The sequence below is a fragment of the Silene latifolia genome, chromosome 11 (assembly GCF_048544455.1).
Source record: "Silene latifolia isolate original U9 population chromosome 11, ASM4854445v1, whole genome shotgun sequence".
Taxonomy (NCBI): Eukaryota; Viridiplantae; Streptophyta; class Magnoliopsida; order Caryophyllales; family Caryophyllaceae; genus Silene; species Silene latifolia.
The window spans coordinates 15,785,740-15,813,481 of record NC_133536.1 but is presented as its reverse complement, the minus strand read 5'-3'; the positions used below and the strand labels follow the sequence as shown (position 1 = coordinate 15,813,481).

The following is a 27,742-nucleotide window of genomic DNA, read 5'->3' as shown; positions in this document are numbered from 1 at the left end:
AAGGGTGTTACTCAAACTCGGTAACACCGGGTGTCGCCCTATCACTTCCCAATTAAAAATAACAAAAAAAAATCGTACGGGAGATTAGTGTAGATACATAAATTCATGTTTAAGACATATTATTTGTTTAAGTTTAAGACGGGTCAAATATATTATTGTCAAGTGAAAAAGAAAAAAGCAACGTTGGAAAAAAGTAAAATATTTATCTTATCCCTAACCTTTAAAAAGAGTAAACTTACTCTTACTGTAGCTATGAATAGTTCATCCTCAAGTGTATCCTCCACCGTTGGATTCTTCTTCAAGATCTTGTCCCTCCATTTATCCTTAAATCACAGCCACAATCTCTCCTTTTCCCTCAGCCATTTCACTCCACCACTTATTCTCATCCCTCTCTTGTTTCTCTCACTGCGATTGAGTGTCGTCGGCAAAACCTAGGTATGGGCTGTTAATCTGAATTTCTATTCGCTTTTGATGATTTCAAAGCTATTTCGTTCCGTTCTCGTTTCACTGCCTTGATTGATGGAACTTCGACCCTAGGTTTCACGGGTTTGGATTTTGCGTTTCGAGGTGGTTTGGTTTGGCTCAGGTAATATTCTCGACATACAGTTTTGAGCTAATTTTCGTAATTGATGGTTGGAAATCCGAGGATTTGATACTAAACTTACCAGTGTTGTTCTTGTATATAAGGTGCTTGACGAAATGTCTCATTGAAATTGCTTTTTTTTTTTCGCATGATTTTATATTTTTCGAGTGATTTTATATTTGAGTGACGTCGACAATTTGTAGTCCCTCCGTCACAATCATTTGTTTACCTATTATATTATTTGTGAGAGGTATTTAATTAAAGGTAAACAAATGATTGTGACAGAGGGAGTAAGAATTATTGGTTTGAGTTCGATTTTGGTTTAGTGGGATTTTATATGTTTTCGGAATGTTTTATTTAAGTTAAATGTGTCTGGTGATACTTATCTTTGGATTTGTAGCATTATGGAAAAGAGATAATAGCGAAACAGCTTGAAGTTGATCAGGAACACCCAGATGTGCATCACTTGTTTCTAGCTGTCTACAAGAACTTTGTTGAGGTATTTGAACCTTGCATATGGGGAAGGAGGGGTTGACTTGTGCCTGTGAGTGGTGAGATGCTGAGTGGATAACTTTATACTGCTAAATTCGTATTGACAATTTGGCCATTGTGGCGGCAGGAAGTTAATGCTGCAGACAACGGAATCAACTAATACAATACAGATCTCTTGCCAAAATACGTCATCAATATGTACTTTTCATCTAGAGTGGGAAGGCTGAATCTTAATTGAACAGATCCTGATCAATCATCTGAACGAGAAAATGACGCCTTTCAGAAGGCCATAGCTTTGACCGGAACCGAGTTTTTGGAGGTGAGTTTGAGAACTGATTAATTAAATGATTTTCTCATTTTGCCAAAATGCTTTCTACTATATGGTTAGTAGTATCATAGCCTTTTTTCCTTTCGCTAACTAATTTATAACGATGAAAAAAACTGTTTCAGGCCGTACGTTTCTAAGCACGATCATGGTTATCTGCTCGATCAATTGTTATGGAGTGTCTCGCAGCAAGGCATGATGTCGATTCCAGTGGACAAATCATGGTCTTCAAAAAAAAATGTCCTTTAAGTGAGGTCGTTCAGTGTACCATTCTATTTTAAAAATATTATTATACAGAACTACACCCCTACTTTCTGTTAGGCAATAAAACTGGACAACAAAAGTCCGTGCCTGAAGGCCTCAATTGCTGTAAGGTGCAACTGTCAATTTATGGGCTCACTGTGTAGTAAAGTGTTAGACCCTTGCACTGAAGTACAATCTTATATATTTGTGAGATGCTAATTTTGGTTTTGCATTTTGTAACAGTGGAAGCTTCATATATTTTAGTTTGAGGAGGAAATGAAGGTCCAAGGTAATATGCAATGTTATCATTGAGATCTGTACTGGTAGATTTCTTGTGATGTGTGCATTATAACCCTTATTTACGGTTAACCCATCATGAAAATCGTGTCGAGAATTGCACAAAGTGACTACTGAACAATAAAATGAGGTGTTGCCAATTTAATAATTGAATTGCTTTTTTTAATCATAATATTATCTTCTGCAGTTTGCAAAGTGAGAATGGGATTGGATCCACCAACTGTTTGGAGTTTTACATCCTTAAATCTCAAGGGTCCTTTGCCAAGGGTGTTCATTTCTGAGCTTATTGAAGACCAGATAAGTTCAGAAGGTCAGGTGATTTTTTGCCTTTGTTAAGAATATTCGTAATTTTATTGTAATTGGTATTGTTGGACTCTTTGAGAAACATTTGTAGGGATACCTCATCGCTGAGATATCTGATCTGTCAATTTTTTGGGTTGCGAAAAACCACTACCTGGTACTTTTAGATGTGTTGCTCTTACAGTTTTCCGTATGTAAACACAGAACATAATCTGGAAGCATGCTGAAATGTCGAGTCAAGGAAACATGTATGGAGCTCTTGCCAGTACACCCGAGCTATTAACATGGGAGAAACCCTTGCATTCATAATTTCAGTGACAAGTCAGGTAATAACAACATTGTTATTACAGGGTGTTGTGTGGTTTGATCTTAGCATGTAGTAAGAGTGAGGGGAAGGTTGGTGAGAGGTAAATAGATGTTTAATATTACGTTTAGGGTTAATTAAGATAATAAGCTCATTTATGAAATAGAAGTGGGTTAAGAGGACGACACAATTTCCGGATAAGGAAGGTCAGAACAACAATGTGAAATGTCTCTCTTCTATGCAGACTTGGTACACACAGGATGAGAGAAAAAGAATTTAGTCTGAATCATGAGAGAAATAATGAAGTCATTTAGAGATGATGTATATTGGTTTCAATTGAGCTTGACTACTCTAATTTGAATTCTTTGTGCCCATCTCCCTTTGCTTTGAAATATTGGTGGTATTAGGTTTTTAGCGATTACGAAATTGAGTGTTCTTCAATCGTAGAAATAGAGTGATGAATGAAATTAGAGTTGATAATGCCTATTTACTTTTTCTTTGAAATTGTACTTGTGGTTTAAGATCACGATGATTATGAACCGATTTTTAAAGATTGTCGAGATGAAGCTCATGTTAGTTTCCTTTTGTTCAAATTTCTCAATTTTATTCTTTGTAATATAGAATAAGAACATGAATAAAATTGATAATTTAAATTTAGGATGATTTGACAATTTAGAGCACCTACGAACTTGTCCTCGATTAACATAAACTTTTATCAAGAGAGTAAAGCTCACAATATATTTATCCTTCAAAGCACTAAGGGTCTGTTCTCTACACATTAGCTTTCCTGGAGTTTCTTTTTATGAACATGAATTAAGGTGTTTCTTAGTTTCGGTTATCTTAACAATACGCACCTGGTACTTACCTGGTATCATCACATCATTTTTGTGTCTATAAGATCAGTCAACAGCTGGTTTTCTAGATAATTAATTGAATTTACTTTAGGTTTTTTGCGATTCTTTACAGTAGTTACAATTTCTTAATGCTGGTTTTGTTCATTGTTCTTATTTTTTTTCAATTCAGCTTGATTTGTCGGTGAGGATGAAGCCGGAATATCTGAGGTATGTTCAATTCTTTCGTAAAGGTTTTATTATTGCTGTGTTAGTTTACACTTCAAATGATAACTTTGCTTATACCAGATTGTTCTTATAAATTATCGCTAAGTCTGCCTTTTTTTGAGATATGGCGATGGCCAAAGATGTGGGCCAGCGATGTTTACACCAATGTAAAAAGAGCTATCACGTAATTCTCGATGCTCAGCTGTTGATTATTGAATCTTCTTTGTGGTCTTGGTACAACTATTTTTTTTATTTCCTTTTTTCCTTATTGTAATTGTTGACTTCCTAGGGTGATTGATTGCTAATTGGGACTGGCTTTAATAACCAGGTTGTTGTCGTCGTGGTTGGAGGTGTCTTGGTTCGAGGTGGCGATGTAATTGATAAGAGAAGGTATTAGTTCTACTATGTTTCAGCTTAAGACAGTTTGGAAATGCTTTCATAGTACGATTACTTCCCTTTTAAATTGTTGGAGTTCCTGATTTTTCCTTTTTAATTGCTTCTGCATTAAGTTTAAATAGACGTTGGTTACGTAATTTCTTCGAGGTGGGTTATATTTAACGTACAATGAACTTGAATCCCTTTTCATTTTATTTTCCTCCTAACATTCTAATGCCCAAAATAAATTTTTACAGTGTTTATGAGATATCAATGTGTATATTGTTGTGTTAATAGTGCGTTTACTTATAACGGTAATTGCTATATCATATTGTTTTTTAGCTTATATGGCCATTCAAATATACTGATGGTGCAATTTGATTACAATCAAGCTGAAAGGAGTCGTCTTATACGATGATAGCTTTTAGGCAATGTTATTTGTGATTTTATACGATTTAATCGCAAATACAAATTTATTTAAGGGCAATTCTAGGGCAGTTCAAAACTATTTACTGGATTACCATTCACAAATTTGTAGGTGTGAATCTCGGAAATAATTAGTTCAGCGCCTTTTGGTGTTTATTTGGGATTTTAATTTGGGCTAAGTATGGATGGTTTCAGCTACTGCAGTGGGTTTACTGAATAAAAAAGCCTAATTTAGAGTTACTAGAGTCGAAATCTTGGAGGTTGGACGGGACGAGAGTAGATTTATATTGGTGAGATTGAAGGTGTGACCAGTGCATTCTATTTGAGTCTATTGCCGTTACACCTTCTTTGGGTAAGGCTTAAGGGCCTGTTATGGGTGTTGTAAATGTGTACATGAATCTAAAATAGATTTGTGAGATTAAAGGGTGTGGTCAGTTGTTCGCTGTATTGAAGTTGCGCCTTTTTGGGTCATCAATTTGCAGGTCCATTTGGTTAATCCTTGCCCTTTTTAAAATGAGGAGTTCATTGTGGTTATGGATAGTTACCCCTCAAGTACCTTCCCCACGCTTGATCTTTCCCCTTCAATCCATGCCCTTAGCTTCGGTGAGGCCTTGCGATTTCGATTTGTTTCTTTTGTGATGTTGACGTATTCATGGGTGGCAGAAATGGGTTGTATAAGACCGAAACAGAGTCTTGATGTGCATCTGCAGTGGAACATTAACTGTTGATGACAGTGGGCAGGGTTTGTTGTGTGCACCGGTGATTGGTGATTAACCTGCACCTAACTGCAGACCGCTTGAACGTACGTTCGCCTGACTTTTTATAAACTTTAGTTTCTAGAACAGAAACAAACCTTACTTTATTGTCACCAGTAGTTGGTTCTATGTTAAGCGTGGACACCGCACTTCAACTGGCTGATTTGCTATGTTCATTTGTGATTTTGGCCTTGCCCAGTAAATGTTTCAGAAATGTAATAAACGTACTTGTGTTCAGGTCTGGTGCAGGATTATCTATGTCAACGCTATCTGTTAGTTGCTCTTTCGGGCAGGGCGCGGTTGTGCAGGGCATGTTTCTGGGGTAGCAGGTCGACAATATTACCATAGGTATCTTGCTTAAGGTCAGCTGTCTATATTCATTAATTATTACGCAGCTACGTACGTAGCCGCACCGGACAACCCATGGTTTTTTGAACACTAACACGAGGTAATGCCATGTTCAGGTGTAGTAGGGCAGGCAAGTTGGCGATCCTCTCTGAACAGTCGCTACAAGGATTACCATTAAATACTACCGTCTCTTTTGGCCCATACATGGTCAGTTAAGTTTTAATAATCATTTCTTTAATGTTCCCTAAGGCTGATTTACACTATATCTAATGTTCAGTGTTTCTGATTTACTAGAGAGGATGGTGTGCAGTGATGATTACATAGTAAGAGGCTGCAGTATGCAGGATAATGGTTTTGGGAGTTTAACAGCAACATCTACTGCCCTTTATGCTGCCTAACGGTACGTAAATTTCAGCTAAATCTGCCCAAGAATGCATGTAACTCCTGCTGTGTTCTTCTGCTTAAATATTATATCCATAAGTGATCGGCTGGCAACATTCTTTTTACGGATGCATATTTATTGTATCCAGATTTCAAAAAAAAAAAAAAAAAACACTCAGGGCAACAGGCCCAATCAAATAGTTTGTGCTTCTGCCCTTCCTGTTGGTATTATAAGTTCTTAGAATCTGTGTTTGATATATATATATATATATATGTGTGTGTGTGTGTGTGTGTGTGTGTGTGTTTGTGTGTGTGTGTGTTTGTGTGTTTGCGTCTGTGTCTGTATGTGGTTGCGTGTATCGGTGTGTGTGTATGTGTACATATATATATATATATATATATATATATATATATATGGTTTATTTATAGAGAGAGATATATATAGATATCTAGATATGTGGGTCCTTCCCTATTACGTTGATGCACGTGAAAATTTAAAACACGCTACCAATTTCAGCAGAACGATTAGGTCATATCAGTATGCGAGTGCGGCTACCACGAAGTTCGGGAAGAGTTGCAGGCTCAGCTAAAGATTTAGAAGTGAAGTGTGTGTGCTGCCAAGTAATAGCTCGTTGTGCAGCAACAAATTAATCTAAGGCTACCACCATGCGCCTTATAATGTTTAGAACCCACAAATACACATAATGTATGGTACATTATACTTATATTTACCTATTAACCATATTGGATTATCGACATAGCAGTGTTATTACGACAGTTGACTGTTGCAAGCTGATATTACATCAAATTCAACCTGTGAAAAAAACTGAAAAAAAGGCGTCGTGTATTTAAAAGTTGTTAAGCATATTGATCAGTAGCAGTGTTGGTAACGGTTGACCGCAAATGTAACAATATTACAACCTTAATGACAATTAAAGAGAAAAAAAAAAATAAAGAAACCGTAATCCATGACCACAAACTTAAATCAAAATGTTAACATAATTAATCACAACATTATTACAAAAGTCAAACTTAATAAATGAACAGTTGCAGTTAAAAACGCAATCAAGGGTTACGTGAAAGAACAGTGTAGAAACTCCATTGAATAGTAAAAAAGAAGGGAAACCATCAAAATCCCAACTACTGACAAGACAGCACTATTCAAAGGAGTTAAGTTAGCTAGAGTGATGTCATATGTGACTCCTCAGTTGCCAAAATCAGTCATTATGAAACTTGTCCCCTCACCTACTATATAAACTTAAACATGCTCCACTAATCTATCCCTCAACATAAACATATTTTGATCATAACTCCACAGCATCAAAAAAACTCCAAAAAAAAGGGACTAATATGGAACCTTTTACATGCACACGCCTTTTCTACTTAGATGAAGAGGATAAAAAGGGGTTCATCGCAGGCTACATTAAATGGAAGCAGGATCAATTCAATTCAAAAGAGATATTCACAAATGCTGATGTAAAGAAAGCTGAACCAGAGGATGGTACTACAACTCACCATCCAGCACTTGGTTTAGGCGTGGTTATGTGGACAGCGGGCCGCCCACGGGGGCGCTTGGGACGAGGGGAGCTCGGAAACAACAAGCGTTTGCATTTTGTAAGGAGTCGCCACCAATTTTTATGGGAAATTGGAACCGTTCGAATACCTCGTGTCATGTCAAGACACAAAGTAGTGACATGAACACTAAGCAATCGTTACCCTTAGCATTCTATGTCTAGAATGACTCTCGTGGATGCCAATGAACACGGGTGCTCACGGAGATCTGGAGTAAGGGGTGAGGGTACGTATTAGGAAGCTCTTTTGATCGAACACCTAATCCCGCCCGCCTCGATAGCGGCCTCTACTAATGATTAGGGAGTTTATTCGTACTTGATATATCGTCGGTTATATGCATGCAATGCAACATCCATTAGATTAATCCTAGCATGTGAGAATTAGACTAAGTCGGTGAACAACTAGTTAGCAAACAATTGGGTCGAAGTTGGAATTAATGTTGATTACATGTGGAAACATACAAATGATAGGAATACAATAAAAGAAAATTACATTAAAGGAAATTACATTAATTACAACGGATTAGGTGATTTATGTCGAAAATACCTTTAAAACGGATGATTTGATAAAAAAAGAATAAAAGAAAGAATTAAAAGAAATTACGAACAGGAATTAGCGATATTACGAATATTAGTAAATTAATACGTAAACTAATTAATTACGTCAAGGCAGAAAGGGGGTTCAGAGACAGAACTCATCCTGGAACAGGCGCAGCAGGCACTGCGCCCTTTGGAAGAGGCGCAGCAGTTGCTGCGTCTGTTCCAAGGGTGAGTTCTGGCTGTGAAGCCGGAACTACAAATCGTTAATGTCGATTGGTAAATTAATGGATTGGTTAAATTAATTACTCGGATGGAAGTGATTAATGGTTTATTTACATATGAATGATGGTCATGAAACAGTAAAACATGGATGAGACGGAAATTAGACGGATTAATCATGTGAAGGGTCGATGTTAATAAATGATTAATAATTACAAACTAAACCGAATTAATTAACTAAACATGACGAATGATGACGAATAATGATGAACAACAGATGCAAATATATCAACGACGAACCTCAGAAACTCAATATGAATGAATTGAACTCCTAAAATCCGGGTTTGAATATTAATGACGAAAACCCGTAAATATTGATTATTTAGGATTCAAGTCGGGACAATGATGAATTAAGCATATTAATGATGAATGAACAATTATATACATGTGAATTAATAATGATGAAGAATTAACAGACGAACAAAACAAGAGAAACAATTTTGATACGAATTACAGAGGACGGAGGAAGAAGAAAAGAAGCAGGAACTGCGGCAGCCTCACGAAGAGGCGCAGCAGGAGCTGCGCTCCTTCGAAGAGGCGCAGCAGTTGCTGCGTCTTTTCTCGACGTCTGTCTACTGGAAATCCGCAAAAAAGGTTTAAGAGACGGTTTTAGAAATCGGTTTTAAGGAGGTACTTTCGACGTAAATCTTACAATGGTGATACGAAAAGTAAAATACAATAAATAAAAGGAGAGATTTATACACCCTCAGACTTACATGTTGACGGAACGAGAAGAACTAAGAAAATCGATTAGTGATGCTCGACGCGAATGCAAGGAAAGAATGCCCTCGTAAGAGGAAAGCGATTTAACAAGTTGATTAATTAGATTGATTATTGTGTAGTGGTCAAATTGGTCGGTCATGCAACGGAGAGGCTGGTACCGGAAAGATCCGAGCTTACGTGGTCGAAGGTTCAAGCACGTAGGCGCCAATTAGTAAGAACAAAGTCTAGAATGCAAAGGGAGAAAAGAAGGGCGGACACTCGCGTGAGAAATATGAGGAACGAAAGCTCCTATTTATACTAATCACACGGAGGAATAGGGTTTCGGAGACTCTTTGGAAGTGAATCTCGGAAAGATATAAAAAGATACGTAAATCATGCAAAGAAGGGCTCGGGAAGAGGCGCAAAGAGCCCATCTGCGTCTCTTGGAAGAGGCGCAAAGACACTTGCGTCTATTCCCCAGGAGGTTTCCTCTGTTTAAGAAAGATTTCCGTGTTTAAGTTATGGTAGGACGGATTTAATTCGATTATCTTTTGAATATTACGGGATATTATTTGCCAAAAGATAAAATTTGAGAAATATGGAATAGAAATATCCGGAACATTCCGAACATTTCGACTCGGGATTTAACAGATTATCGAGAAAATGGAGACGGTTTTTGACCCGGACTCGAATGTACTCTAATTATCGCCAAAACGACCGTATCGGCACGTAGATGACAACTAAGAGGTTGACATTAATTTTTGAGCAATCACTTGACGATAATCTTACGAATTGTCACTAATCGTTCCGCGTATCAAACATGCGGCCCAATCATCACCGGGTGGTTTGCGAGGGGTGCGGAAACGAGGTGTCTCTGAGCCCCACTTTGACCGAGGCTTGGACAAGGCGAAAGTCAAAGTATAGCCATCAGGTCAATCGAAGATTACAACTGACGACTATGGCGACGCGAGGCGGCTCAAGGGGTCCGAACCAAGGACATGTCGTCGGGAACATTTTAGAGTCTGTCGACTATCGGGGAGGGTCGTTTAAAGTCCATTAGACTACGTAAGGAAGCTCGCCACCATAAGAAGAGATCATACCGAGACACCCCACGGGTGAAGCGGGATCAAGATGCTTGAAAGAAAAATTCATTGGTCCGAAGATAACTTGGTGTCTCGAAGGCATTAGGAGGTCACAGGGAACTTTGGTCGAACTCTGCGGGGAACAAGAGATATATATAAAAATAAAAAAGCAGGACGTCGGTAGAAACCGCCGGGGAAGTCTGCTGCGTCGGTCTCAAGCGAACTTTGGCGAAATTTAGAGGCTGAATTTGCTTGCGTTGGTCTCAAACAAACTCTTGTTGGGGAATATACTGATTTTGGAGGGAATCTGCTTGTCTCTGTCCTCAAGCAAACTCTCGTTGGGTGATTATTTTGACGATTAGGAGCATCTTGATCGTCATGGGAGAAACTTCAAGTGAGCAAGATCGCAAAATACCATCTTATTTGAAACAAAATGAGCAAATCGCAAAATATCTGCTGCGAGGGATAAAATGAATTTGGACGATATCGCAACATATTGTCGCTACTGGATAAAATGTGGGCGAACGAAGAAATCGCCAAACGGACCAAAATGATACAAATGTCATCGAGGAAGAGGCGCACCAAAGATGGGCCCACAAATAACGAACTCATAACGAATTTTCGAAAAATTCGTAAGGAGGGAACAAAAGGAAGAGGCGCAAGAAGAGTGCGTCCCTTGGAAGAGGCGCAATACCGCCGCGTCCTTTCCCAATTTGACAATTCCGCGTAAAAACGCGAAATCGAAGGTTTTAATTCATTATTTGAAACACAAATCTTTCAATTTCTCTCTCAAATCTTCACCATTTCCGTCAAGGTTGGATTCAAAAGCTTGCTTGAAATATGACTAATCGAGGTACGTGTTTTAATCTTGCATTAATCATCCGTATTTGTCGAATTTTGAGCTGCAAACATTAGGGTTTTCGACCCATTTACTCGAAAATTTGGGGCTTTTCCCCCAAATGGATTTGTCTTGCCAAATTGATGCTTGAAATGGATAGTAGGCAATGTTAGGAACATAACCATGTATTCACTTTGAATTTTCATCGAGTTTTGAGCCCTTGAGCGAATTTTGAGACGGTTTCACAGCTAGATCGAAAATAGCTTCGAAAATGGCCGTAGGATTGCCCATTCGTGATGAAATTTGATATTTGGGACCCTTGGGTGATGGGTAAACTTCCTGTCATCTCGGAATTTTGGTTGGTGACAACTTTTGCAGGGCACCTTTCTAGGGCATAACCGCCATTATAGCGAAATGCTGCCGAATTTTCGACTCGAACTTGGAACTAGGCTTTGATTTTGACTTGACTTGACCCAACTTGTCACACGAGTGATCGGGTTTAGCGAGAACATGGCCAAGGATGGCCAGAAATGGGGAATTCCCGGGCCTTGGAGGCTCGAAAAATTCTTAACAAAGGCTCGCCGTCACGTGACGCGACCTAAACTTGCTTTAATGTTGCAGGTGATGATGCTTCCACTTCCGGGAGGACTCCCATGGAGGTAGACGCCAGTGCGGTTGAGGAGGCTTTGGAGCAGGCTTTCACCGACGCGGTGATGGGCTGCATGACGAGGTTCCCGAGGAGGAGGCTGCTGAGGAGGAGGAGATTCCGCGACGGGCCCACCTCGGACGAGGGGGTCGTCAGCTGAGAGGAGCTCCCGCGTGGGCTGAGACTTGGGAGAGTAGACACCTTGTGTGGGCTGCAGAGGGTCACTTGTCCTACAGGACGGTGAAGAGCTTGGTAAATAAGAATTCCCTAACTCATTACTTATCCTCTTTCTGTTTTTTGCTCAAATTTCCTTCAAATTTACTTCAAAACTAAAGATAGCTTTATTTCGAATCATAATAGGAGGCCGGGAATATCCGGTCGTTCTCGGGGTACACGACGGCGATGGAGCACTACGAGCGGTCGTCCATCGGAGGAGGAGAGGGCCATGATTGAGCGTGGAGCGTTCGGTCCTCCTCTGGTTCGTGTCCGGGAGGGATATCGTGAAGAGGAAGTTGCGGGCCAACCTTAGCCTGGTCCGCGCTTTCTTGGATCGATTTTGGGATACGACTTCCACGTTTCACCTGCCTTTTGGTGAGGTGGGAGTCACCTTGGAGGATTACGGCATGATTTCTGGTCTGCCGTGCGGGGCTGAGGAGATGGTGTGGCCGGAGGCTGGCATGAGAGCGGATTCGGCCGAGGCGAGGAGGTTGATCGGCTGGAACCTGTCGCCGAAGGCTGTTGCGGTGCCGGGTTTGGTACCCAGTACCTATGTTCGAGATTACTTCGCGGGTAAGACCCCAAGATCGGTGGTGATCGATGGGAGGAGACGGTTCCTCCTCCTTGTACACACCGAAGGAGGGCTCGCTTTGTGGCTTTGGTGGTTCTTGTCTTCGATTTACCTCGGAGACAAGGGTGAGAGACTGTCGACGAAGCTTCTTCCCTTTCTTGCTGACCTGAGCTCCCTAGGGCGTTGGGACTGGGTCACTGCTGGTTTTGCGGTCCTTATCCGCTTTATGAGGGCCATGGTTCGTCCGGAGTTGATGGAGAAGGGGACTTCTCCTGGCGCTGTCGGACCTGGGCTATTGTTGGAGGTATGAACCTTCCCTTTGATAGCAAAATAAATTCCTTTCTTTTATCAAAGATCGAAAGATCGTCATTGATTGTCCCGCTTTACAGGCGTGGGTGTACTCTTACTTCCCGGGCCTCGCGCCCAAGAGGACGGAGCCGTTGGAGAGGGCCTATCCCGTGGGTGAGGATTGGGTCATGTCGGACGAAGAGCAAGCGTTCTTCTCACAATGTCTACCGGCGGGATGTGAACGCCCTTCACCGAGCAAAGCGTGAGTATCCCGTTTGTATGCATTTATACTTCTTTCCCTTCATCCGATCATAGGAATGATCTCTGTCTTTATCTTGTCACGGTGGGTGCCCGGACCTTGGGCGGAGTATGCCGAGGCACCTCCTTTTGTTCGAGGTCCTTCGACCTAGGAGCCCGAGTCGGTTGTTGTTGTGGACGTCGATGGGTCCGGTGTGGTACTTAGGCGAGCGTTTGGCTCGTCGGTGCTCTCGGGCGCATTGACGGTTCCGTTGATCCTCCTAGGACGATGTTTAGGGAGCCTTCCGAGGCCGAGAGGAGGCGGACTTGGCCGTGCCGGTGGCGATGACCTCCTTCGCTCGGTGAGGACTACTCGGCATTCCTTTACGGGAGGTTGGCGTCGGCCGTAGTGGTGAGTATCCTTTTATTTCTCTTTGATTGACTTTGGGAATTTCGATGAAGGATCACCGATTATTGAGAGTCGTTTGTCTTTGCAGGAGGTTGAGGCGGCGGGCATCGAGCCCCAGTGTATCCCGAGACTCTCGAGTACACCGACGCGACCGGGAGGACGACGATCTCCGAGTTGCGTGATTTTGACGTGTTTGTGACGGATCGGCCTCGACGACCGGCAAGATCTCGATTCGAAGGGTGAGCCTCGGCTTATTCACCTTTGCGTAAGAACACATTGGATTAAACTTGTTCAATTTCTTTGAGAATTTCTTTTGAAAACGCAGTCGCGCCATCTCGGTTCGTGGCACTATGGAGGGTGGCCAACCGGTTGCGAGCTACCGCCATCGAGGCACTCGTCGGTGGTCGAGGTCGTCAGGTATGAACCTTATTTGATCTCTTTTGACTGATTTTTTTTTATTTTTGTTCTTTTTGTTTGAATCGATTGACATGAGCCAATTTTTGTCTTTGTTCTCGAGCCGATCGTGAGCCGGAGCGAGAGTTAGCCTTGATCCGGGAGGAGACGGCTCGTTTGTCGAGGGAGCTCGAGTTTCGGGATGCCGAGGTCGCTGCTCTTATGGCGAGGGTTGCCGAGTTGGAGGGTGCTCGGATGAGTCGCGTGGTTTTTGTAGTCTTGACTTTGAACATTTTTGGATTTTGTTTGGCGAAGCCCCGTTATTTAGACTTGGATTTGTTTGGGGCGAAGCCCCGCCATTGCACATCTGGACTTGTTTGGGGCGAAGCCCCGTTTGCTTGTACATTTGCTTTTTGTTGTATATACGATGACTTGAGTGCTCTTGTGTTGCTGGGTTGTGTTGTTTGTACCGCAGTTAGCTTTTGGACAAGTTTGGTAGACAACGGTTTGTACCGTCATGCTGCCGAAATTTACATAGAAAAAACACATTCATTTACATTTTTATATACACATAAGGCCTTTAATTAGTGCAAAAAAATGAGACTCGAAAAGGACACGAAAATGCAAAAATGCAAAAATTTTGTCGGAAATGACCGGACGGTAGGGAGGGTTACCCCCGCAAAAAAAGAAAAATAGAAATATATAAGTTAGAAAATGAAGAAAATAGAAATGAAATGACTAAATAAAAGTGAAAATGAAAAAGAAAGAATTAAAAAAAAGAATTAAAATGAGAACTAAATATAAAAATGGCCGAAAATGTCGACGTCGCCTCGAAATGCGCGTTCCTGGATCAAGGAAACCTGAAGCATGGTAAATTTCGCGGATTTACCAAAATAAAATCCCGTAGGAATAGGAAATTATTCGTTTATAGAATTAGGAAAGATCCAAACACGGAAATCACAGAAGTGATGCTAGGAAGAAGAGCGCAGCAGAAGAGTCCCTTTGAAGAGGCGCAAAGAGTGCGCGCCTGTTCCCAAGCAGGTCGGTGTTCGATGATTTTTGGAAACAGCAATTAGTATAAATAGAAGCGTCGATGAAGCTTTAAATCATACAATTCTTCCGTCTCTTCTTCGTCGATTCACATATAAAACTCCCCGTAAATTTTCAAGAGAAAATTATCATCATGAATACCCTAGAAATTCGCTTGAAGGAATGGACTAACGAGTTTTCGAATATTGAGAAGCATGACATGGGTGCTTACAACCTTGGGTCTTTGTTGAGTTTGAAGCTCATTAAGGTAGTAAAGCCGTTCTTGGATGCTTGTCTTGATTATTGGGATCCAAATTATCATGTTTTCGCGTTCCCAGGAGGTGATATTTGTCCTTTTAGGAGGAAATTGTCTGCTATTGGCGGGTGGGACCCGAACATTTACCCGCCATCCCCTCCACTTCACAAGGGTATAAGAGCAAGTTTAGAGACTTGCTTGGACTTACTAGGCTTGAGGTAGATCGTCTTGTTACTCCGAAAGGCGTGCGGATGTTGGATTTTATGGATCGATTCATCACGGTGGCCGACCCTACTGTCTCTTATGTTGCTAGGAGGAGAGCATTCGGTTTCTGTTTGCTTCACGTTTACGTCTTCGGGGGACATGTTGATGAAGATTTGAGAGGTGATCCCCGCCTATTGGGTCTCGTTGAGCAAATGGAGCTGCGCAGGAGCCCAGCTTGTTTGTGCTTAGGGGAGATTATCTTGGGCTTGGATAATAGGAAATCCAACCGCGATCTTCCATTTTTGGGGAGTCCCGTCATCTTACAGGTAAAAGACACCCCTTTTTTTTTTTTTTTTTTTTTTTTTTTTTTTTTTTTTTTTTTTTTTTTTTTTTTTGGGTGTCTAATACCTGTTTTGGTAGGTTTGGCTTATGGAACGGCTCCGATTGCTCGAGCCCCCAGTTCATGCACTTTCCTATCATGCCCGTATGATTTCGATGAGGACACGGTTGTACATGGTGGATTTCACCGGTCGTGATTATTGGAAGAACAAGTGAAGAATGACGATGGCCCTTTGATTAGGTGGATTGTACCGTGGTGGCATCTCAAGTCTCATCACCGGAGTGTCTTCTTTGGATCCTACTAGGTCCGTGCGCATCCCTGGATTGGAGTTTATGGTATGCATCTTTCCTGAGAGGTTGATGAGGCAAGTCGGGTTGAAGCAGATGATTCCTAGGCTTGACACCGTCCCGCAGACTGCTATGGCGCTTACTACAGAGAGCCGAAGAGAGTGGGCTATGAAGTGGGCCCAAAGGAACATGTGGTTCCTGAGTTTCTCCTCCAATGCCTTGTGGGTGTCGGATTCTTATTTGAGATGGAGGAAGGCCGCAACTTCGGAAGAGCGCGAAAGACTGAGGAAGCGTGAGCCCGTTGACTACAAGGTGCGCGAAGGAGAGAAAGAGAAAGAGAAGCATCTGACCGAAGGAGAAGAAGAAGCCGGCTTTCAAGTCATTCATCCTTCGAAGAAATCGAAGACTACTCCTGTCGCAGAGGTGGTGATTGGCAAGAACGGAAGAGTCAGGCCTCGAGAAAGACCGTTGGTGATTAGGTCTGAAGTGGTGCAGGAGCGCCCGGCTCGAGGTCGTGACCGGAAATATGACAAGAACGACAAGGGCAAGGGAAAGATGGAGGAATAGCCCAAGTCTTATTTATTATTATTTGATTATTATTATTATTGTTGTAATAAAAGGAGGGATTTTTAGAATCCTAGCCTAGTCTACTTTTATTATTTGCCGTATTATTATTATTAGAAATTGAATGAAATAAAAAGGTTAAGTGGTTATGAAACCGTTGTTATTTTCTTTAAATTATTCTTGTCGAATTTCAAATGCAATGCAAATGTCCTTCTATTTACATTTTAAATAAAATGGTGGGTTGAATCCCGTGAAGGATTGCCTACGTATTCACTTAAAAAGCGAAATCAAACCCTTGCGCGTAGTTCGAGTAAATGTAAAAGAATAATTGTTCGAAGCAAGAGCTTGTAATGAACATAGAAAATAAGCATGAGCTTTTGCTTACTCGGGAGGTGCGAATTTAGTTTGTTTGATGATATGAGGATGACAAGTTTGCCAAGATGCAAGAGCACAGTGACATTCAGATGGGCCAGGGGCCGTTTATTTAGTGCCGCAAGAGCGACACGTAGGTTTACGCGAGGCGCGTTTCTGTTCTATCCTAGGCATAGTACCGTTTCAGTTGGTCGAGATTTGTGGGGTTTGAAAACTCATTCCCATCTAGGTCTGTGATTCTAACCGCACCCCCTGGGAGTATTGATTTGACTAGATATGGTCCGGCCCAGTTAGGTTTGAATTTTCCCCTTGGGTCTATTGTAAAAGAGCTCGACCGATTTGAGAACTAAATCTCCTTCTCTCGATGTTTCTTGGCCTAACCCTTTTGTTGAAAGCTCGTTTGATACGTGCTTGATATGTTTGGACATTATGTAAGGCACGAAGCCTGCGTTCATCCAGGAGGATGAGTTCTTCATACCTATCCCTCTTCCAATCGGCTTCGGGGATTTGACTTTCGAGTAGAATACGTAAGGATGGTATTTCTAGCTCGACTGGTTGTACGGCTTCCATGCCGTAGGTCAAATAGAAAGGAGTAGCCCCGGTGGGCGTTCTGACGGATGTTCGATACCCCCACAAAGCGAAGGGTATTTTGCTTGGCCAATCTCTCGTAATTGTCGAGTCATTTTCTTGAGGATTGTGACGACATTCTTGTTAGTCGCTTCTACCGCGCCGTTAGTCCGTGGTCTATAGGGCGATGAGTGATGGTGCTTGATCTTGTACTTGGCTAGCAATTGTTCGGTTTCGGCTTGGAAGTGGGACCCATTATCGCTCATGATCTCATGTGGGCAACCATATCGGCAGATGATGTTATTTTGTATGAATTTGGCTACATTTTTGGCCGTAAGAGCGGTGTAGGAAGCCGCTTCTACCCATTTGGTGAAGTAGTCAATTGCTACTAGGATGAAACAGTGACCTCCTGTTCTCCGGGGGTTATTTTCCCAATTATGTCGATTCCCCACGCGGAGAATGGCCAAGGAGATGTCATCGTATAGAGCAACGAAGGAGGGACATGTGTACATTCTCGAAGATTTGGCAATTGTGGCAAGTGCCTCACATATTTGATGCAATCGGATTCCATTGTGGTCCAATAGTACCCTAGACGTGTGATTTTCTTTGCCATCATAGGTCCACTCATATGAGGACCGCACTCTCCATCGTGGACTTCTTCCATCACCTTTCGTGCCTGTGAATGATCAAGGCAACGCAGCACTACACCAAGAGGTGTTCTTTTGTATAATTCTCCTTGCATGAGGACGTATTGTGAAGCTAGTAGGCGTATAGCTCGTTGTCCCCTCTTGTCCATATCTGGTGGATAGGTACCATTAAGCTTGAAGTTCAGGATTGCTTGGAACCGGGGTTCTGTGCGATTTCTTCTTCATCGGTAATTTGATGGACATAAGCCGCTCGACCGTCGTTCGATACACAAAGGCATTTCCATCATGTAATCCGGCATATTTATCAAAGATGCAAGTTTCGCAAGAGCGTCTGCAAATTGATTTTCCTCCCGAGGTAGGTGCAAGTAGGTTACGTGATCAAAGAATTGAGCGACTTGGTCAATCCTAGCTTGATAGGGTGCTAGGCTTTCGCTTCGGATTTTCCAGGATCCCGTAATTTGGTTGATGATTAGTGACGAATCTCCATGTACTCGGAGGTTTTTGATGCCTAAGCTTACTGCCGCTTGTAGTCCAATTAAACAAGCCTCATACTCTGCGGCGTTGTTTGTCACCTCGAAGTCGAGTTTTGACGATCGGTGTATGCTCACCTTCGGGAGAAATGAGCAACACTCCTATCCCAAATCCTCTTAGGTTTGATGCTCCATCAAAGTATAGGTCCCAGGAGTCTACATCTGTTTGAAGTATATCCTCGTCGGGAAATGACCAAGTATCTATGGCTTGTGCGTCGTTGATGGGATTTTCTGCGAAGAATTCGGCGACGGCGCGACCCTTTATTACTTTTAGTGGCACGTATTTGAGGTCAAATTCGGAGAGCATCATGGTCCATCTTGCTAGGCGTCCATTGAGGACGGGTTTCTCGAAGAGGTATTTGACTGGATCCATCTTGGAGAATATTTTGACGGAGTAGCTAAGCATGTAGTGGCGTAGCTTCTTTGTTGCCCACACAAGAGCGAGGCATGTCTTTTCGAGTTGTGAGTATTTGCACTCGTATTCTAAGAACTTCTTACTTAGATAGTAAATAGCTCTTTCTTCACTTCCTACGGTTTGAGCTAGCATGGCACCCATGGCGTTTCGATTCTCGTGAGATACAAACCAAGAGGTTGATCTGGTTGTGGTGGCATGAGCACCGGTGGTTTAGCTAATATCTCCTTGATTCTGTCGAACGCCTTTTGACAATCATCATCCCACATGGTGTGGTCTGTCTTCTTAAGTTTCTTGAAGATAGGCTCGCAAATCATCGTAAGTTTCGATATGAATCGACTTATGTATTGAACTTTTCCCTGGAATCCTCGACTTCTTTTTTGTTTGAGGTTGTGGCATTTCAATCGAGCTTTGATTTTCGAGGGATCTATTTCTATACCTCGTTGGCTAACGACGTATCCTAGGAGTTTGCCGGATGTTACCCCAAATGTGCATTTTTGAGGATTGAGTCTCATGTTGTACTTTCGTAGCCTTGCGAAGAACTTGCGAAGGTTCGCAATATGTCCCCTCTCTCTTTGGATTTGACGATCATGTCATCTACATATACCTCAACTTCTTTGTGCATCATGTCATGTAAGAGTGTAGTCAGTTGCGTTGCGTTGTAGTCGTAGCTCAGCGTTGATCAATCCGAACGGCATTATCAGTATAGCAATAGGTTCCCCATTGGGTGACGAACGCGGTCTTGTGCATGTCTTCCATGGCCATTTTGATTTGGTTATAACCCGCATATCCATCCATGAAGGATAGTAATGCGTGGTCCAGATTGTCCACCAATATGTCGATGTGAGGTAGAGGAAAGTCATCTTTCGGACTTGCTTTGTTCAAATCTCTAAAGTCAACACAAACTCGGATTCTCCCATCCTTTTTGGGTACGGGTACTATGTTAGCCACCCAGTCAGAATACTCGGAAACTTTGATGAACCCGGCTTTGAATTGCTTATCAACTTCTTCCTTGATCTTTAGGGCCCATTCTGTTCTCATCCGTCAAGCTTCGTTTTTCTGTGCTTGAAACCTGGCTTAATCGGAATTCTATGTTCGGCAATGTCCCTGTCGATCCCTGGCATGTCTTTGTAGGACCAAGCGAAAACGTCTTTGAATTCATTTAGGAGGTCTATGAAGTCGGCCCGTTCGGCAGAGCTCAAGGTAGTCCCTATCCTAAGTTCTTGGGGTTCTAGTTCAGTTCCTACATTGATGGGTTCGGTGTCCTCAATTACTGGTCCCCCTTCCCTTTCCTGTAGTATTTCTTTGGCTACGTAGGGAGGTATTTCGGTCAACTCTGGGTTTTGGTCATCTTCAGTATCATCATAAATAGAATTGCACTCAAGATAACGCAAAGAGTAAGCGTAACCCGATTTATTCATATTAAGATTTGAGTAAAGTTGAAACAAAGAAGCCAACTGATCCATGGTCGGTGGCGGTAAAGGAAACGATAGTTGGGGCATTTCCGAACTATCGTGACTACTTGAAAGTAAGCTAGGAGAAACGAAAGGAGTGGGGATGACGACAGGAGTAGACTCTCTAATGACTTCTCTAGACTCTGACTCTGACTCCGACTCCGACTCTGATTCGAACTCGTCGTCTTCCGGCTCTTCCTTGAACATCTCTCCTTCTCCAGTGGTGAGCTTGAAGAGTCTTCCTTGATTGTTGGTCCATTTGATTGATTTTCTCCATCCTTTTCGCCGCTTTGTGTCGATTTCGTGATTAAAGCGGTGGGGTTGAAGCGATCGTCTTGAAGTATTGTAGTAATGATCTCATCTCGCGCGCCCTAACAAATCGGTCCTCTCCAAATAGGAGGCTAACAGCTTGTTCGTCTAAGCAAGGTGCTTGACGGGTTTTGACGGTAGGAACCGTTTCTGGAGGGATAAAGTAGCAATCGTGAAAGATCTCGATTCCGGCTAACTTTTTCTCAAGGTAATGCCAAGGTTCGGGAAATCCGTGATAGAGTTCCGAACTTCCTTCTTGAACGAAGTACCCATTCAAGGTGGGGAGATATGGCCTCATTTGGACTCCTACATACTTGCGATTTTGGACTTGAGCAAGCATTTCGAGAACTTCTTGTTTGTGGGTTTGTACCCTAGTCCAAGTGGTATTCTTGATGAGTTGCCTTTCCTGTATGGCGCGAAGGTGTTCTTCCGAATTGGGTTCAAAGGCATTCCAGGGAAGTATCCCTGATTTTTGAGTATGTGATTGACCACTAAGTTAGAGTAGGGATTATAGTATAAGGGTGCCAACTCGCTTTCTATGACACTTACACTTTGGAAGCCCCCAAGTTCGTATATGGGATCTGCAAGGACTTGATTGCTTGATTGTTTCTCAATTATTGCCTTGATAGGCGACGAAGTGATTGTCACAACTTTGCCATTGAGTGGGATCTTGATCTTTTGGTGAAGGGTGGATGTTACTGCTTTGGAGGCATGAATCCAAGGCCTTCCCAAAAGTATGTTGAATGAAGCTTCGATGTCCACTATTTGGAAGTTGACTTTTCGCTCGATCGGTCCCGTAGCTATGGTTAGGCTAGCAAGTCCAACCACTTTTCGTCGTGTACCGTCATATGCGCGTACACCTTGACTTGTAGGGGTCCAATCCGACTCTTTCATACCTAGTTTATATGCCGTTTTGAGGGGTATGACGTTGACCGCGGAGCCATCATCTACCAAGGTCATTGGCACATTTTTCTTTAGACAGATGACAGTGATGTATAGAGCGAGGTTGTGACTAGCGCCAAAAGGTGGCAAGTCTTCGTCTGAGAAAGTAATAGGATTACTTAACTTCGGTGATTCTTGGAAGACCAAGTTGACTACATCTTCGGGAGTAGAGTTATGTGCCACATTCAATTTGGCCAAAGCTTGCAGTAAAGCTTGGCGGTGTGGAAATGAGCTTGCCACTAGTTGCCAGACTGAAAGATCAGCCTTGGTTCTCTGTAATTGCTTGAGCAAATGGTCAGTGGGATCGTCTTCGTTGTCATTTGGTGTGATGACATTGGTTGGACTGTTTTGAGTAGTACTTTGGTATGGACGGCCCGAGCGAGTTAGGTGATCCACATCTTGGTCTTCGCCATTTTGGACTATCTCTTTTACCAAAGAGTTTTCAATGAGGTATTCGTCCTCATCGTCATCGGCCCAAACCCCATTAATTGCAGCTAGTTCCTTCATCCTCATGATGTCGCTTTCTAGTTGTATGATTTGATCGACTAGCTTGTCGATCACGGTGACTACTTCTTGCATAGTGGCATTTTGAGAGAAGGTCAATGGTACGCGTTCTTTAGGCGTTGCCTTGGGATCGCGTAAGATCATTACCATGTTTTCTAGTTCCCACACTTGTCTATCTACACTCCTTGCCCATGCGATGAAGTCGGAAATGGTAGGGGAGATGGTAGAGTAGAGTCTTTCTTTCTCAATTGCATGAATTTCATTTTCGGTGGGAGAAATGAGATGTGAGCAATCTAAGGTAGATTCGTCACTTGCAATCACTAGAACTCCAAGAGGATTCTGAGTGTTGTTGGGCTTACCTCCTGGTGGAATTGGAAGCCGACCATCTTCAATCATATCTTGAAGCACATGTTTCAACTTGTAGCATTTTTCTGTGTCGTGCCCCTTGCCCCTGTGGTATTCACAATAGGAATTTTCATCCCAGAATTTGGACTTCCTTTCGGGTTCGGGAGTAGGTCCAATAGGTTGGAGTTTGCCTTGCTTCATTAGCCTTTTCAGAGCATTGGAGTACGTGTCCCCAAGGTTTGTGAACTTCCTTGGTGGGCTAGTTTTCTTGGATGGCTCGAGAAGGTTAACTTCGTCGGTCTTGCTAGTAGAGCCGTATGAACGACTTGTGGACCCTTGATATCCTCGACCTACCGTTTTGGACAAGAGCCCTTTGCGGATGTCATCTTCAATTCGTGTCCCCAACACGGTTAAATCTTTGAAAGTCTTGATGTTTTGATATCTCAAATGGTTGGCATATATGGGCTTGAGATTGTCCACGAATTTCTCCACAAGAGTGGCCTCATCTGGACGTTCTACTAGTTGAGTACTAGTCTTCCTCCACCTACTTAGGAAGTCGGTGAATCCTTCTTTGTCATTTTGGGTAAGAACCTCTAGAGTGCGCATGTTGACTTGGATCTCGGCATTATCCGCGTATTGTTTCGAGAACTCAATGGCGGCGTCCTCCCAAGTAGCGACCTTTTTGTGATCTAAAGTGTAGAACCATTGCTTTGGGATGGTGTCAAGAGATGAAGGAAAGATCCTTAAGAACATCTCGGGTTTGATGCCTTTGATAGACATGTAGTCCTTGAAGGCGCGGATGTGGTTCAAAGGGTTCTCATGTCCTTTAAACTTAGGGATATCCGTCATGCTAAAGTTAGTGGGCAATTTGGAATTGACGGCCTCATACTTTCGATTGTTCTCCCTGTAAATGTCATCCCCCTTAAGGTACATCAATTGCTCCTCTAGGTATTGGAGTCTTTTCTCAGCTGCAGTTGTCCCCATGAGAGGATTCTCACCTTTGGACTCGTCATCGGAAAAACCTAGTACTTCACTTTTAATGGGAGGTAGCTTTCCCTCTACATCAAAGATGCGGCCTTCGATAATCTCAAGGCGGTCATAGGTTTGTTCTTGAGTGATTTGCATTTGGGTTATCGCGGCTAGGATTCGATCATTACTCTCTTGAATTTGCTGGAGGTTTGTATCATCACTTGACCCAGGCATCTTGGAAACTGGATAAGAGACCGTGACGAATCAAAACACGATCGACCATTCTATCACATTTGCTAAAAGAGGAAAAGTTTTGACTCGTGAAGTGGGTGTGTGCCACTTGTGTTGAGTGAGTTTTGAAGAAAGACAAGGTCTTTGAAAATGTGTGTCCTAGCCAACTGTAGTGTAGTTGTAGGAGTGGACTCGAAGTGAGGTTTTGAAATGGGCTTGTGGCCCGAATTTTGACTTGACAAACGGACAGAGTTTTGACCGGACTTTGTACTAATTAAAGGCCCTATTTTCGAAATTCTTGATTGAAAACGGGTTTTGATTTTTGAAAATTCGTCATGGTTTTGTTTAGAAATGGTGATCATATAAGGTTTTGCATATTTATACAAGCATTATAACGGGATCTTTGAGTGCATTTAGAAGGGTTTTGGTTTAAAGGGTGGGTTGCCATACCGAACCATCAAACCCGAAGTCGGTGGAGAGGCTCGTGCCAAACAAGAGTAAGGCCGATTCCTAGTCCATTTCCTCAAGTAGTGAAGGCCCTTGATACAAACAAGAGTAAGCATCATGGTATGGATGACGTCAATCGCTATCCATCCTTAGGCCCAAATAAGAATTAGGACCGTTTAGACGGGACGATTGGTCAAATGGGTTGGGTTGGGCCTAGGAAGGCCGATTAAAACGGTCTAGGAAGACCGAGTTATGAAAACCGACAATTGTCTTGTACAAACTTGTTCCCTAACCTTGTTCAAGTTTCACCCTAGCTACACGTAAGTGTATGTTCCCCAATGAGTCGCCAAAACGTGGACAGCGGGCCGCCCACGGGGCGCTTGGGACGAGGGGAGCTCGGAAACAACAAGCGTTTGCATTTTGTAAGGAGTCGCCACCAATTTTTATGGGAAATTGGAACCGTTCGAATACCTCGTGTCATGTCAAGACACAAAGTAGTGACATGAACACTAAGCAATCGTTACCCTTAGCATTCTATGTCTAGAATGACTCGTGGATGCCAATGATCACGGGTGCTCACGGAGATCTGGAGTAAGGGGTGAGGGTACGTATTAGGAAGCTCTTTTGATCGAACACCTAATCCCGCCCGCCTCGATAGCGGCCTCTACTAATGATTAGGGAGTTTATTCGTACTTGATATATCGTCGGTTATATGCATGCAATGCAACATCCATTAGATTAATCCTAGCATGTGAGAATTAGACTAAGTCGGTGAACAACTAGTTAGCAAACAATTGGGTCGAAGTTGGAATTAATGTTGATTACATGTGGAAACATACAAATGATAGGAATACAATAAAAGAAAATTACATTAAAGGAAATTACATTAATTACAACGGATTAGGTGATTTATGTCGAAAATACCTTTAAAACGGATGATTTGATAAAAAAAGAATAAAAGAAAGAATTAAAAGAAATTACGAACAGGAATTAGCGATATTACGAATATTAGTAAATTAATACGTAAACTAATTAATTACGTCAAGGCGTAAAGGGGGTTGAGAGACGTAACTCATCTCGAACAAAGCAAAGCACTAATCGCCCTTTGAAGAAGAGGCGCGGCCGATTCTTTCTCTGTTTCAAGGGTGAGTTCTCGGGCTGTGAAGCCGAACTCGCAAATCGTTAATGTCGATTGGTAAATTAATGGATTGGTTAAATTAATTACTCGGATGGAAGTGATTAATGGTTTATTTACATATGAATGATGGTCATGAAACAGTAAAACATGGATGAGACGGAAATTAGACGGATTAATCATGTGAAGGGTCGATGTTAATAAATGATTAATAATTACAAACTAAACCGAATTAATTAACTAAACATGATGAATGATGACGAATAATGATGAACAACAGATGCAAATATATCAACGACGAACCTCAGAAACTCAATATGAATGAATTGAACTCCTAAAATCCGGGTTTGAATATTAATGACGAAAACCCGTAAATATTGATTATTTAGGATTCAAGTCGGGACAATGATGAATTAAGCATATTAATGATGAATGAACAATTATATACATGTGAATTAATAATGATGAAGAATTAACAGACGAACAAAACAAGAGAAACAATTTTGATACGAATTACAGAGGACGGAGGAAGAAGAAAAGAAGCAGGAACTGCGGCAGCCTCACGAAGAGGCGCAGCAGGAGCTGCGCTCCTTCGAAGAGGCGCAGCAGTTGCTGCGTCTTTTCTCGACGTCTGTCTACTGGAAATCCGCAAAAAAGGTTTAAGAGACGGTTTTAGAAATCGGTTTTAAGGAGGTACTTTCGACGTAAATCTTACAATGGTGATACGAAAAGTAAAATACAATAAATAAAAGGAGAGATTTATACACCCTCAGACTTACATGTTGACGGAACGAGAAGAACTAAGAAAATCGATTAGTGATGCTCGACGCGAATGCAAGGAAAGAATGCCCTCGTAAGAGGAAAGCGATTTAACAAGTTGATTAATTAGATTGATTATTGTGTAGTGGTCAAATTGGTCGGTCATGCAACGGAGAGGCTGGTACCCGGAAGGATCCGAGCTTACGTGGTCGAAGGTTCAAGCACGTAGGCGCCAATTAGTAAGAACAAAGTCTAGAATGCAAAGGGAGAAAAGAAGGGCGGACACTCGCGTGAGAAATATGAGGAACGAAAGCTCCTATTTATACTAATCACACGGAGGAATAGGGTTTCGGAGACTCTTTGGAAGTGAATCTCGGAAAGATATAAAAAAGATACGTAAATCATGCAAAGAAGGGCCTGGGAAGAGGCGCAGCAGCCACTGCGTCTCTTGGAAGAGGCGCAAAGACCGTTGCGTCTATTCCCGGTGAGGTTTCCTCCTGTTTAAGAAAGATTTCCGTGTTTAAGTTATGGTAGGACGGATTTAATTCGATTATCTTTTGAATATTACGGGATATTATTTGCCAAAAGATAAAATTTGAGAAATATGGAATAGAAATATCCGGAACATTCCAGAACATTCTGACTCGGGATTTAACAGTTATCAGAAAATGGAGACGGTTTTTGACCCGGACTCCGAATGTACTCTAATTACTGCCAAAACGACCGTATCGGGACGTAGATGACAACTAAGAGGTTGACATTAATTTTTGAGCAATCACTTGACGATAATCTTACGAACTGTCACTAATCGTTCCGCGTGTCAAACATGCGGCCCAATCATCACCGGGTGGTTTGCGAGGGGTGCAGAAACGAGGTGTCTACAGGTTATGTCTAATGTCTTTGATAGGCTTGCCAAGGCTGATAAGCGGAATGTGGCTGAGGTTTGTAAAGCTTGGGCTGAAATGTTTCTGGTGGGAACCGAAACATCAAAAGTGTTTATTGATTATAATAAGCAATTAGTGACCGAAAATGTCGAGGGTATGATAACAGCTGAACGTGAGCACAGGGTGGTTCAAATGTATTGTGTCTGCAGGGCTTTTACTAATGACGAGGAAAAAGCTGAATTCCATCGTCAACTAGAGGCGGGGTGGTCAGATGAGGAAAGCTTTGAGGTTATGGATGACTTTAGTATGTGGGATTCGAAAACTCGGGCGGTGAGGGGTACTATGACTCCGATCGCTAGAGTTTCAAAGATATAACTACGCAAATAAGTAGTACTGGAGGCTAACTCTTTGGAAGATTGCCTTTGTAATATAGCTTGCGGTTGTTTGTTTTTGGAAGGTTTTCGGGGTGTTTCTTGTGCATGTAAATTATAGTAATGTATTAGTGACAAGTAGTTTCTTTGTGTTTTCGGTCTCTCTTTGGTTAGGAAAGTCTTTCCTTTCCCGTATGCTAACATTTTGTCTTGTCGTGCGAAGGATAGCATGGTGTCCTTTATTTTGGGAATTTCGGCACTTCTATGACAGTTGTAAATTAGGGTGTCTGGTTAGTAGAAAGTCATTCGACTTTGGTTTCAGAACTATAATCTGTTTAAAGAATTTCTGAAATCTGCTTTTGAACAATGTATGCAAGCGTTCTATCAATGGTAACTTTTATCTTCTGGTTTGCTGTTTGCACTATATGCTTCTTTAGCATTGACTTTGATTTCTGGTGTCATATCTGTTTACTCTACTGGATAAGAACCTGACACTACTGCTACTTTTTCCACCTGACTTGGTAA

General features: G+C 42.1%; 1 protein-coding gene and 1 long non-coding RNA gene across 5 annotated transcripts in view; both read left to right on the top strand.

The window, feature by feature from the left end:
* Positions 1 to 336: 336 nt before the first annotated feature.
* Positions 337 to 5,201, top strand: LOC141612735 (2-oxoadipate dioxygenase/decarboxylase, chloroplastic/amyloplastic-like). Of its 3 annotated transcripts, none has more exons than XM_074431508.1 (12): positions 337 to 435; positions 538 to 586; positions 984 to 1,082; positions 1,203 to 1,394; positions 1,526 to 1,654; positions 1,887 to 1,932; positions 2,128 to 2,255; positions 2,445 to 2,566; positions 3,568 to 3,607; positions 3,710 to 3,836; positions 3,931 to 3,992; positions 5,067 to 5,201. In XM_074431508.1, exons 6-8 carry the CDS (start codon positions 1,920 to 1,922, stop codon positions 2,547 to 2,549), a joined length of 246 nt encoding a protein of 81 aa, XP_074287609.1. In that variant the 5' UTR covers positions 337 to 435; positions 538 to 586; positions 984 to 1,082; positions 1,203 to 1,394; positions 1,526 to 1,654; positions 1,887 to 1,919; the 3' UTR covers positions 2,550 to 2,566; positions 3,568 to 3,607; positions 3,710 to 3,836; positions 3,931 to 3,992; positions 5,067 to 5,201. The 3 variants fall into 3 exon arrangements, with proteins under 3 accessions (XP_074287609.1, XP_074287610.1, XP_074287608.1); XM_074431509.1 differs by having other exon boundaries at positions 1,526 to 1,774; positions 3,710 to 3,786; XM_074431507.1 differs by having other exon boundaries at positions 1,526 to 1,774.
* A 201-nt stretch (positions 5,202 to 5,402) lies between these two features.
* LOC141612734 (uncharacterized) overlaps positions 5,403 to 27,742 on the top strand; it is a 36,753-nt gene continuing 14,413 nt past the window's right edge. Inside the window, exons 1-3 of one of the 2 annotated variants that reach the window (XR_012529176.1) lie at positions 5,403 to 5,506; positions 5,623 to 5,713; positions 5,801 to 5,906. This is a non-coding gene — a long non-coding RNA (uncharacterized LOC141612734). Of the gene's footprint in view, positions 5,521 to 5,622; positions 5,714 to 5,800; positions 5,907 to 27,742 lie in introns of both variants that reach the window. The other variant, XR_012529177.1, reaches the window with a different exon arrangement.